The sequence below is a fragment of the Nyctibius grandis genome, chromosome 22, assembly GCF_013368605.1.
Source record: "Nyctibius grandis isolate bNycGra1 chromosome 22, bNycGra1.pri, whole genome shotgun sequence".
Taxonomy (NCBI): domain Eukaryota; kingdom Metazoa; phylum Chordata; class Aves; order Nyctibiiformes; family Nyctibiidae; genus Nyctibius; species Nyctibius grandis.
The window spans coordinates 522,885-536,886 of record NC_090679.1 but is presented as its reverse complement, the minus strand read 5'-3'; the positions used below and the strand labels follow the sequence as shown (position 1 = coordinate 536,886).

The 14,002-nt window shown below is 35.8% G+C and overlaps 1 protein-coding gene across 3 annotated transcripts in view; it reads left to right on the top strand.

Annotated features, from left to right (window-relative positions):
* The window catches only part of GABRB2 (gamma-aminobutyric acid type A receptor subunit beta2), a 159,441-nt gene that overhangs the window by 145,035 nt on the left and 404 nt on the right, over positions 1-14,002 (top strand). Inside the window, exon 9 of one of the 3 annotated variants that reach the window (XM_068417199.1) lies at positions 10,378-10,428. The exons of the other annotated variants lie outside the window; for them this stretch is intronic. Within the exon in view, the coding sequence (XP_068273300.1) occupies positions 10,378-10,428 (51 nt within the window). The remainder of the gene's footprint in view (positions 1-10,377; positions 10,429-14,002) is intronic. 3 annotated transcript variants of the gene reach the window in all.

Genomic DNA, 14,002 nt, shown 5'->3' with positions numbered 1-14,002 from the left:
CAATCTTTTCTTAGACATCAATAGGTTTCCTTACCAGGATATTAGCTAGAAACAGGATGTGATACTTACATTTTTTCAACCCAGATATCAAACCTTACAGAGGCATTAACATATAATGATTTAGTGCATCTTGCCTTCCATTTCTAGTCCTGTCTTTCTAATTCTTACACTCATGTTATTCAAGTAGTGTTTAAATTATTTCTAAACTATTTTATTTTTTTTATTTATAGTTAGGTATCTAGGTTTAGAACAGTTAATTATTGCAAATTAACATTTCTTATATAAAATTTGTGTGGTATATTCTTTCAAAGTAATTTGATTTTCTTCTTCACAGAAACGGCATTATGTTTGGCATAACGTAAATACACCACTGAATGTGGTTTTAGCATGTATACAATTGCAGTAATAATTGAAGCTTAGATGTTTCCGACCTAGCTTAGGCACAGAGATGCTGTAAGTGTACAGGCTATGTACCTGTAGTATATGATAACGTAAGTCAAATAAATTAAGCTCTACCTCTAATTTTGCAATCATGCTGTTGTTGTGAGAATTAATAAATCAATTTCCCTCTGGAAAAGAGGAGGAAAATGTCAGGATATTATGCAACACTTCATGAAACTGTTTATACAGATTTATTCAGTCTTTTTTTTTTTAAATAAATGTGAACTGACATTGCTAACCTCTGCATTTTAGATAGGGTTTTTTTCTGAACACAAAGACTTTTTTAAATATACTGAGTTTATTTTTGAAACAATGAGTAATTCTTTACTTGGTAGTCTTTGTATTACGTAAGGTATTCAGTCAGCACGCCTGAAAGTTACAGTGCATTGCTGTTACACAGTGCCAAGTCACAAACAAGTGAAACACTCAGACAAATGTTTTTCTATCAGAAATTTGGGTACCAAGTAGAGAATACAGAACTTGAATGTGATAATGAGATTAAACAGCATATTAATAGATTTGAATCACAATAGAAATGTTCTCCTGAAGAATGAATGTAGGGCTTAGCAAGCTAAGAAGGTTTAAATAAATATAAGTATCTTTGCAATTCATTGCCCTCCTGATCCAGTGTTGTTATGTTCAAATTAGCACACAGTTGCTAAAGGAGATAAAATGGCAAGGAAAGAAAAAATAGAAGCTTAACCTGCCTTTAGCTGCACTTAACATTGTAACTTTCTTCCCCTTCAAATTGTCTCAGCTGCTGAGTTTTTCCCCTACACCTTTTTGACCAAGGAAAAGAGTCTGACCAAGTTTAACCAGAAAAGTTGTATAGTTCCCCTCAGATCTTTCATGTTTAGAGGACTCCACTGCATTATCTGAGTTTTAAGACAAACAAGACCATGCAATTACCTGTTTCACAAGTGATTGCACCTAATTATTTCACCTCCACAACTGTGCAGGCTGAGGATGGACAGTTTCTGGCAACTATATAGTCGAGCAAGGAAACGGGGCTCCCACAGCATCATTCTGCTCCAGGTGCCTTTTTTCAGATTCGCTGGCTCTCGTACGTGTGCTGTTAGAACATGAAGACTGAGTACTTTCTGTTCCATTGTGCCAACAGTGCCATCCATTACAGTAGCACACTTTGAAATGGCATAGAGTCAGCTCAGGTATTGCTTTGCTAGCAGCCATTTACTATGACAGCTTACAAACTTCTTTTCACCACTTCACTGGTGAATAAGTGGAAAAGCCTGCGCATTTTTTTTCCCTGTCATGTCCATAGATGTCTCTTTTGAAAAAGAGGGGTGGAATTAGATGGAGTCTGTTAACTTGAGCCAATGTGAATCCATTGATATGTACATGTGGCCCTTGGCAGGCCAACTTGCGATAGCTTTCAGTGGGCTGCAAACAGACAAGGTCGCTCTCCTCAATTTTCAGACTAAGGTGTAAAGATGCATTAACAGGGCTGCAGGCCTGAGATAATATACCTTGCTCCAAAGCAGTGCTCATTAGCTTGGGCTTGGCTAATGCCTTTATTTCCCTTCTGATTTACTGCTGGCTTGCCTCCGGCCTTTTCAGTTCACAGCAGTATTTGTTCATTTCTGTCTGAAGAAATCGTATAAATGCACCTCTAGTGAGCAGCAATTATTGCAAAGGTACCTAAAACCAGCCAGTATTTTTTACATAGAACTGTACCTTGTACCCTATGTAGCAGACGTACTTCTAGTATAAAACATGAGTAAGCAGAAGACTAAAACTTTTGGAAAAAAGAGGAATTTTAAAATGGCTACATGCACAGACTCCGTTAATAAACTGAACAGGGTATTAAAACACTAAGGCAACAGGAAGCTCTTAAAATTTCAGTCTAAAATCTCAAATCCTCACTGCTCTATATCGCTGGAGTTAATGCTGCCACTGTCCAGGTTTCAGTGACAGCATTCATCCTTTTCCCCTCCAATAAGAGTTTTCCTTTTGTTTGCAGTACAGGTAAAAATGTAGGAGGACTGATTCTTGATCCAAGGTCAGAAGGTATTCCTTGCATAGAAGTTTATTGAAGGACATGTAATAAAAACAGGCATGGACTATAAAAGCTCAGCCTCTCTCCTAAATTTACATTCATGCATTATTAAGGAAGAACTTGCATATAAAACAATCAGCGATGCACAGAGTGCTCAGCCAGCCTCTTTGTGTTTTGTTTTGTTGAAACCCAAGGTTTGATAGGAGTGAAATTTGAGGAAGTTCCAGTTTTAGCCCACAGCACTTTGCAGAAGCAGTCAGAAGGTGATTTAATTCCGTGATCCGTAGTGGTATTCCACATGACATCGGAATAAAGGTCAAGTCAACTGCATGAGTTTTTCTTTCTGCAGCCGCACTCTGTCGAATGCCATGTTTAATTAATGTAAGAACAGTGCATGTACACTCCATTTGTTTAAAGCATGATATCCCTTTTTGCTTTTGTAGTGCATCTACAAGCCTGATATCCACCAGTGACCCTGAATCAAATACACTTTTGGTTGAAAAAAAGAATCCATTAATGTAGTCTATATCATTATTTCAGATTGTGGGGAAATAATGCACAAAAAAGGCAAATGATGGACAGTGAAATAGAAGAAATATATGTAGCTGCAGTCCAGAAGGAATGTCTGAGTAGTGATTTTGGTAAATTGATTTCCCAGAGCAGATCAGCTCTAAAGACTTTGGTAAGGTTTAATTGAATGGCCATGAGTCAGCCAATTTCTATCCAAAAAAATAAGTTGTAACTCTAAACGTTATGTGCTAGGGGATGTAACCTAGTTGTGCTCATGAATCTTGAGATCACTGGATTATGTACACTAGGGTGGCACTAAGGGGTAAAAATATTATTATAATGTAGATGACTGTTAACCCTTTTGCTTTTTTTATAGTGTCTAAAATGATCATGTTTGGTTTCGTTTTGCAGATGGCAAACATTGTTATAACTAATTTAGGGGAAATCGATTTCAGGTGATCCAGAATTCATATCAGAAGTGTTTACATAATCAGAATGATAGTATCCCAAACTGGTAAGGAGGAGGACACGTATTTCAAATCCCTCTCTTATAGTTTTTGCCCATCTTTAGTCTGTTGGTAACTGTTAATTATGATGCTTTACCTTTGTTGTTGTTTGCTCTTTAAGCTGTAAGATTGCCTCGGCTGAAGCAAGTTAATACTTTCAACTCTATTAAAAAAACCAGCTAATTGCTGTGTCAGACACATTCTAAAGACTTTTTCCCAATATTTCAAAAATATTATTTCCTCAAAATCTTTTTTTTTTTCCCCCTCTCAACGGTGGAACCACTCTAATTCCCAGGAGAGATATGGTGCAGTCACTCTGCAGCATGCCACGGAGACTGCTTGTCTTGCATAAAGATAAAGATAGAGCAAGGTTAATGAGCAGAATAGCCCAAACAACCTAGAAATAACATAGCTAGCAGTATTCATAACAAAATATTACTAATGTAGCATATGAACTAGGCATCCATGTAAACATGTACAAATTGTATACTTTCTTATATGTGTATTTTCTTTTTTAAAAAGGGTATGAGGGTGTGTATTGCATATATGTGTGTTAAATTTAATGAAACAGTCATCCTGGGCTATGAAGACCTAAGTTTATTGGTAAATTCACTTAGTAAATTCTTTTGGATACTAGCTGCTTTCCCAGAATTCTTCATGTGGGTAAAGATAGACACTAGGAGTTAGTTTCTCACATAACTTGGGAAATATGTTAGGAGGCTGGTAGGATTATGCCTAAATTTAAATATGCATATGTATATATACAGACATATATGTTTATATATATGAATGTATCTTTTTTACTCCTTAGATACTGGTTTTAATAATCCTTCTGTAATGATATAAGGTTACATTAAAACATAGAAGTCTAAGTCTTGTTTATTCTTATGTCTCCATTCCTCTTTTTAGAAATGTGAGAGACAGGAATTTAGTTTTCTTCTGCACCCAAAAAACTTGTTGAGCCTTCTCCCTAAATGTAAAGCATCTTAAAGCTATGTACAAAAAGTCCTGCTTACCTGTCCTTGCCCAGGTCCTCAAAATGAACTCAACTTTCTCATAATGTAGTTGCCATAAACTTAATGCTTTTGTGCTGGCCTGAGGGATGCAACAGTAAAGGTCACACAGCCTAGATCAACATGATTATTTTCATGTAGTATTTTGTTTGGGCCACTTTCTGTCCATGCATTCTTTGAGTATTCAAAGGTTCCTGCAGGCAACTGGAAATGAAGGTCTTCAGAAATGGAAGATTATAGCTTACGTTTTGCCAGATGGGATTCTGAGCTTTTCTTTCAAGCTATAGCACTTTTGGGTAGGAAAAGTGTGTTTATGTAAGTTTCAATTGTTGCGTGGAAGGTCTTTTGTTTATTAAAGTACATGATAATATAGATGGAGAGAAGATCCAAAAGCTGATTCCACGTAGGCATCATTTGAAGAGGGCTAGCTGTTGTGGGGGATGATTCTTCAGCTTTTATTTCTTCTTCCTTTTTGTATCATGAGGCATATACAATATATAATAATTTGCAATTTAAAAATAAGCCTATTTTTGGTCTCATTAACTCGTTAATAGCTTTCTCAGTTGTGAGTAGATGACCCTTCCTGAATCGTATGAAAATTTTATGACATGGAACATCATCATGTTTTACATAAATACCTACCATGTTTGCATGTTAGTAAACTATTTTTTCTCGTCTCTATAAAATTGCGTGTCAAGAACAAACTGCACACTATGGCCAAAAAAAAATGCAGTCTTTTTTCCTTCATTTTAACTGTGTTCTGAAATTCTCCTACTATCCATATATTTATATTTTATATGTGTATGTGTGCGTACATATATTGCTATGGAACTATAATATGTTTAACTAATCAAACTCAAATTTGGTTTAAATTTACAAGCACAAAAGACCACCAAAATGTCGGGAAGAAAACTATAATTCAGTTTTCATTTTCTTTAGAATTAATGTATGCAGAAAAAAAATTTAATACAAAATTTGCAATGATACATAATATTGATGTATATTTTACATACACAGAAATTTATTTAGAAACAAATCTGAAATTACTAACCATGTCTTGGCAACAAAGTTTCTTAATTCTTGTCACTCATTTTTAAATGAGTGACAAAATGTTAGACTCTCCCCAAAACAGCAGACTATCAGTGTACAAGTAAATCATGCAGGAATGTTCTAATTCGGTCAACAAAATCAGATTTTTTGATTATTTTAAAGCAGAATATTTTTCATTTTAATATTGTCAGGACTAGTCCTTTGAGCCTTGCAGTATCTATAGCTGTGGAACTGCTTCTAAATCAGCATTGAACATGATCATCAAAAGTACATTTCTAGATTTTTTTTTTTTTTAGTTTGGAAAGTCGTTGTCAAAAGTTGGAAATTCATCTTTATTTTCCTTATAATGAAAACTTGCCAGTGATTTTCCATAGAAAAATCTCAAGAATTTTTTGCTGCTGTTGTTGAATTAATTGCAATTGCTCTCCAATGTTTTATCTGGCCCTTGTCACTGCTCACAGAGTTTTCCCTTGGACCTCATGCTGCCCCTGGTCATGCTAATATTTGGGTTGGGCCCAAGAATTATGTTGTTGGTCTTTCCCAAAATCATGAGCCTAAATCTGTTAACAAGTGGGTATATCATGGTCAGGTGAATGAAACACTGGTAGACTTCTATACAGTCCACCCCTCTCATGACAAGTATATACTGTATAGTGCTTTGCTCATTGTATTTGGCTTCAAACAGGAAAAATAACATGCATATATATTACAGAAGTCTGTTCTAGAGGAGTAACTTTATCACCCTTATTTTTACTGTCTAGTTCATAGATCAAAACCATATGCAAATTATACCTTAGAAATTTTGCCATTTGCAATGATTATCAACTATTCTGTGCTTTTTTCATCTTTCATGAAGCTTTCGTATATAAGCAATTTTGCTGTGTTTCTGTAGTAGATTTTTGGTGCTAAGTATATCTGTTAAAGTATATTTTGTAAGACAATGTAATAGGAGACTTAGCTGATGGGCATAATGGAAGTTTGATGAAATTTTGGTCTTACTTATCACAGAGAGAAGAGAGCATCTTCTGGGATGTAGGTTCTTGCTGGTGTGTTATTAATTCATATTATCTCCAAGAGAATTAAATGTCTACATGTAAATGGGATGATATTTTAACAAATAAATAACAAATATTTTAGCAGAGAAGTATCAGTAAGCATCTGGCAGCCTAACACCTTGTTTCTTGGTGAAACGGTAGGATTTAGAGCTGTTGTTAATTGTTACCCCAGAAGACTTCTATTCTAAATCACCTGCCTTTGCTTGCTCCTAAATGTCTCAGTAGTAAAAAATTGTCACTGAAAATTGTAACTGAAATTCCAAAAATTCCAGTTCTACTTACATTATTTCCTTTATGTTTATTTTCAGTCAAAGACTGATTTGTTTTTTTTCCCCGTTTAGTATTTACAAAATTTGCCTTGTAAAAATAAATGGTTTCAGGAAGTTCAGATAGATTTAATTTTTCAATTTTTCAGCTTCTCCTAGAGAAGTTTTTGATGTTTATCTTTAACATAGAAGAGGTTTCTTGTTTCATGGAAAGGTTCATTTTTAAGATAGAATCACTTACAAGGAATTGTTTTCATCTGAGCTGTGTTTTTGCAATCTTCTGGAGGCAAAAAGAAATCTGTACCTGAAATTTCTAGAAGGGAGGGCAACTACCTTTAAATATCAACAATATGAAACATTCACATTTGAAGACTTCCCAATTAGCATTTCTCTTAACTAATATTTAGCTCCACCACTGTGATATGTTCTTATAAGATAAAAAAACAGAAAATTTTTCCTCCTTCTGTGTATATATGTATTATTAGTTGTTTTGGATTGAGAGCGAAAGTCTCATTCACAGGATATCACTTAAAGCATTACTAACCTTAATATTTATTTAAGTCTCATTAAATTAATATATCTGCTTAAGGAAAGTTGCAAGCTCCTTTCCTGATTCAGATATCTGTTTACTGTTTATGGGCAACTATATTGCTGCACTAGAACGGAAATTACATGTACAACATCAAGGCCTTACATAATTTATTCCTTCCACTTCACTAGAGATTGCATTGGACTGAATTATCTTGGCCAAAAGTGGAATGGAGGAAGATGTTTTTCTACAGAATCACAGTGTACTCTCTATTTTTCATTCTTGATTGGCTAAGGCAGTTTATCTCCCTTTACTCCAAAAAACCCAGGGATGTTTTTGCAATATTTTAGATGTTGGTGTAAGGTTCAAGCTGAGGACAGGACACCAGTAGGCCATATGCCCATTTTTTTCCTATTCTGTGCTGTAATTCAAACAACAGTCCTCATTTTGCCTGTTTCACTTGTTGGCTTTTGATTTAGAACATTGGATTCTGTGCAGCAGTTAGAACAAGTTCATATTTCATGATTTTTATACAAATGTCATCAAGCCAAAGATACTTAAGCCTCTTTCATTTTATGTGGGCAGTTATCCTGCAATGTCTTAAGTATGGAATCTTGTGTGTAAGTAATGGATGCCAAAAGAAATCATGTTTTCAACCATTTCTTCAGAATCCTACAATACTTACGACTAAGTTATTGGTACATTACTAATGATAATGATCAAGAAATCACATATATCAGAGGGTAAAACTAGATGCCTAGAAACTGAACTACAAATAGTTAGAGCAGTGTTAAAGCTCTGTGTCCAGATCTTGCATTTTCTCTTTTTTTTAAAAAAATTCTTACAGGTCTCTTGTTTTTTTTGCTTAGACTTTAGGCTTTAAAAAGCTCAAGAACCTAAAGAAAATCGTGATTCAATTTGCAGAGTTTCTCTGGATTTTATGACCTGAAACCAGAGTAACCTGAAATTATAAGTCAACCTAATGTTACTGTCCTCTAACTGCATGCTTTACAGCCTGACCCAAATCTTAAGTGTATAATGCAATCTGAGCCAATGCATGCTAATGTGGTTTCATAAAAAGTTACTGCAGTGCTGGCAATAAATTCAGTTTTGTACAGACAATGGAAATGCAGTGTTTGTTACATTCTTAAGGACGTTGTTTCACGTATGGATGTTTTGAAATATTCGGCACTTGTGCTTTGTGAGTTCATATAGCTTTATCTCAGCAGACTTATCGTGTCAAAAATGTCTGTGTAGCTTTAAGAAGGTGCCATTTGAAAATCATTAATACTTTTTTCTTCCAGAGTGAATCTAGCAGCAGCTTATACAGGACTGTCTACCTTCCATACATTACCTTGTGTAGTCAGTGCAATCCCCAGAGGTCAGTGGTTCCTAATCAATAAGCCAAACCTTGCTGATGAGGTGGAAGATCCCTGTTACACATGAAGTGCACTTTGTACTTTAACCTAATTTTGCCAGAGCTACTGTGACGAGTCAGGAATACGATGTTACTGGTTTTCCAAGCAAAGCTCAGCTGTAAGAGGTGGGAAACTATGCTATAGATAATACTAAGGTCTTTATCTCTAACAAATTAAATTATATGTCTAGGCATATCATGTTGGTCTTTATTGCAAAAGGGATCTTTATTTCTGTCTTCAGTTCTTAAGTTCACAGAACCTATAAATGCTGAGACCTAATCTCAGGTCTTAATCTTCGTAATAGATTGGGTACTTCTGTTCTCCCTTCTTGGTTTAGCTCACCATGTTTTGCTTTTGGCTAGTGGCAGCCCTACTTAACAAAAGGATATTTCTTGTGAATTTACAACTGTTCTGTTTCACAGGGTTTTTCCATCAGAAGTTCCAGCCCTACTGTCTATTTTATGCATGGCTTCTGAGCCATTCTGCCATAAAATGAGCCATTAGTACCTGCCTGTAATTGAAGATTATAAGTAAAAATGAACAACGTATGAGGAAGCAAGTGCCTCAATATTGTATCTTTTCAATTCATCAATATAAATTTACCTCCTACTTATAAAGCTGTGTTTGGCATAACAGTAGAGCATAATCATCAAGATGCTGGTTTACTAGGTGTTAGTAGTTTCAAAGAGCTGGTCATCCTTGGAGGATTCCTAATGTACGTATGTGTGTATGTGTGTGGGAGTTGTAATTTCCTTGTATTTTACAGTTGCTAATGTATTAGTGTAAGAGGAATTCCTCAAGAAAGCCATCATTTTGGAGTTTCTAGGTAGCAGGAAGAATGTATAATGGTAACATTTCTACACTTTCCTCTGTATTCCCTTTGTTTGAGGCCATCAGAAAAGTCATGGCCTCTTTCAAGGCTCCAGAGTCAGCTTTTCTTCCAGTTGACTTGGACCTATAAGTGAATATCATTTGCATCATATATTTTGTCATCCACCTTTATGACTGATTTATAAAAAGCCCACCCTCTTGCATGGTTGCTGAGCTCTGGTCATTTCTCTGCCACTTCCGCTTTCACCTTTTATTTCCATGGTACTTGCTGCTGCTTTTTCTTCATCTTCACATCCTCCTTTCCTTCCTTGTCCCTGGGAATTTCTCCATTAAGTTTGAACTCTCCTGTTCACCATAAAGAGTCAAGTTCTATGGTTGAACAATCCTTCAGCACCAAGAGATCTTTTTAACCTTCTTCCACCTCCTTTTGAAACCACTTTTACACTTACTTTTCCCCCAGAATAATTTTAACAATTGTTTTCATATCATCATATCTTCCTTGGTCAAGTGACCAGTTGGAAAAAATACATTTGCATCACAAAGTTATGTTACCTTGAGGAGCAGGGCAGGCAGTAATAGTGCCTCTGAAGCCAGAATATACTTATGCTAATTGTTGGCTTAGAGGTCCCTGTATCTTTTAAATAGTTGTCCTATTATTACCCTAGAGTGCTTTAATTTTAAGTGAAAGATAATAGCTGCCTTATCTCTAAGGAATCTGGTCTTGATTTTATTAACTTACAGGACAGAAGAATAATTGGCACATATCATTGTCCAGAAATGTATTCAACAAAGGTATCTTTCATTGTTTTCTAATGTTTTTATCCTCAGAGACTTAAAATTCAGGTCCTGACCACTTATGGTCATCAAAGATCCCATGGCACTTTTTAGAGCGCGATCATCTCAACCCTGAGTGTCTGGCCAAATACCAATTTATGTAACTGTTTTGCTTACCTGACATTCCCCACCACCACTCACCCACCCCATAGTTTCAATTGGCTACAGCATTCTCCATTTCCTCAACTAAAATATAGTGTATTGTTCTGCACTGTCAGTCACCACATTTCACCTCAGAGGTGATTGTGCTTCACTGGGAAGTGAAGTGGTTCTTCTTTCTAAAGCTTGTAAAGCGCTTTGGGATCCTTTTGAATGGGCGGTGCTGTGTACAATAAATGCAATTCATTATCATTCTATCTCAGGCTTCACTTAGTTACAAAAGCATGTTTTATTTAGAGTTGGGCGAACCTGCTTGGTGGAAGTAACTCTCGCAGCTCTCTCTACTCTGAAAAGGAACGTTTTGTGAAAGGTTGAAAAGTTAGGTTAATTTCTCTCTGGGTTTTATTTTTTGTTGTTGTCGTTTGTTTCTTTTTTGCTTTTATTTTCACATTCATTTGTACTACTGGGTTGGAACTCTGGGAGTTCTTCAGATTTGGAATTCAAAATACCATGAAAAATGCAGTTCTTGCTATGTTCAATCCACTGTTACAGGTGCAGGAGGGTCAAATTAGTGTTTGAGAAGCACCTGAACTTTGTGGTGCTTACCTGGCTATTCTAACACTTGAAGGTTCGCCCATCACTAATTTCTACTGTATTTTGCATTATTTCTTATGAAAAATACTTGGAATATTAAAAATGCTGTGCTCCAACTCTAATATCAGTGTGATACATGCAGAAGAAGACACTGTGCCCTTGAAGATAGTTTAGAATACTGCTAAATGTTTTTTCTGCCCAGCAGCACTAATCTTACTAACTACTGCCAAGATTACCAGATAACTCAGCAGTTTGCTGTGTTAAGAGATTTACTGAAATGAGAAGTGACAAAAAATCAAAGCAAAAAGTTAACTGAAGGAGTGATATCATGTTGGTAAAACACGTCTCTATCTAACTCTAGTAGACTAAAATAACTTTTCTTGCATTTGTGTTGCACAGAAAGTATACGAGTATGTAAAGAACACTCCAATTTCTAATATCATTGCAGATCAAAAAAGATAAAATGCTTAAAGTAGATTCATCTTAAGAAGATTTAAGTGTGAACAAATTTGCTGGCACTAAAATCTTTCCAAAGAGAGTATCTTAGAATGCACAACATTGAGGTGAAAAATAACCCAGGCTCTGGGATCAGGGGTAAAACCATTGCATTAGTGGATGTTACGTTACGCTTCCCCTGATGTCATTGGAACTAAAATTTCTATTATTTTCTTAAGGCTATGTGAAACTATGCAAAATATAGTTTCCAAATGGCTTTGCACCCCTCTTGTAAGATAATACCCCTATTTGTTTTTTGATATTCTTGGGATCAATGAAGGCCAAGTGCCTATAATTGCTTTTATTCTCAGGATACCAAAAGTCTTATTATTTGTCTGAGATCTTATAACAAAAATGACAGCCACTTTTGTCTTACCCCAAAAATCACATAAGAATTTTCTAAATAACTGCATTCATTATAAGAAAATGTTTGCAAGCTCTCTTGAGTTTCATAGATCTATTTGAAAGCTTTTGCATATGTTTGCTTATGTTCATATTACGATAGCAGAATACTCTTTTTGTCTTAGTTTTGTCTAATGAAGACGAGAGCTGATTTGATGGCCTTCCTGGCTAGAACACAGTGTTTCCTTACTGTGCTCGTTATCATGCTACAGAGTTCTTAAAGGAATTTTTCTTGAGTTCCAGCTCAACTTTCCCATTTTTCCAGTGCTTCTCAAAAAAGATTGATTTCCCTAACACACTAGAAAATTCAAAGATTTCATATCGCTTTGATGGAAAGCAAGCAAAAATAGATGATTTTGGCTGCTCACATTGAGTCATTACATTTAATCTAAAACTAAAATATAGTGAAACTAGAGGGGTGCAAACTCACATAGACTGGGGGGTAAAAAAAGAGAGAGAGGGAAATCTGGCGTCTCAGTGATGCCAATTTTTATGCGTCACTTGAACAGATGTAATCACTCAAATTGCAGTGTTTCAGTAGGTACAAAGTACTTTTGTGAGTATCCAACTTCCCTATTCATAATACTGTTCAGTGGATGCTACTAAAAAGCAACTGCTTTCAATGCAGTTCTCTCACTGTGCCATGTGAAGTATTACACAGTTGGGTTTTTTTTTAAAATAATGGCAAGTATGGTGCTATATTGGGTAGTACAGCAAGGTACCTGCTGTCGACTGCTGGTTTCTAAATATTACAGAATACACTAATGCTATATTATTGTTTAGAAATCCACAAAAGTCACAGTTTGCGCTCTTTCAGTAATAATAATTGTATATGTTGTGTACATGATAAATTAATAATGTGGATGAGTTACTCTTAAAGGAGCTCTGGGACAGTTTCATCTCTTATTTAGCCCAGAGTGTATCTGCACTACCATCACTAAGTCAGTGTACTTAATTAGCTGCTCATTAGCTATTATTGCTATTAAAGTATTTTTATTTAATTATACTCTGTAATCACACAATTCAAAAAATATACTGAGAGGGAAGGCTGAGGAGAATTAGGACTTCCTAAATAACCTTACATTTGTTATCTATAAATGGACTATTTTGAACTTCTCCTACCATACTTCAGATCTACTCCAGATTGCCTAAGAGTAGAATTTATTTCGTCTTTGAAATCCCCTTAATCGTCTAAAGGGTTTTTTAACAACATTGCATTAATATTTTTTTCACTGAACTGCCTTTAAAAAAATATATAGTAGCTAAAACTACCCATTGAAACAACTGTTCAATGTACATTTGATGTGATTACAATCTGTATATGTTTTTCCTTGCTCTAAATTGCAGATCTCTGCTATTCCAGTGTTCAGGTCTCCACAGCGTGCACTGTATTTATGAAATTCATTAGCACTGGGGAATGGAGTTTCCACATAGGTATAGTTAGACTGTGTCGGTCCATTTCCCCCAGTAACCAGCAGTTCTGTTTGGAATATAGGGACTGAAAATTTGCCTTCCCTTGTGCAGTGCTCTGGGCCTTGTTTCATAGAGGCACAGAGACCTTGTGAATACCTGGAGGTTTTGTCAGAGCAGAACCTCTCATTTGAAAGAAGCAAAACCAAAACAAAGCAGACCCTTTTCCATTTGATTTTCCTCCAAAAACCCCCAAAAGTTCAATGTCAGCCCCAGATATCCTACCCAGTGGCAGAATCCCACTTTCAGGAGCTGAGCATGTCCTCCATTTCCAGGCATTGCTTCTGCTCACTGAACATGGGGTCTAGGGATATACCATTTGTACCATCATACTACACTGGCCTTACTGCTCCTTGAGTTCACAAATAAATGACAATAAATATAGTTATGGCTATGCTTAAAGTCTTTTAGACAGGCTGACATCCAGTGAATTGGTAATGTTAGTTCTAGGCCTTGTCAGCATGGCTTGTTT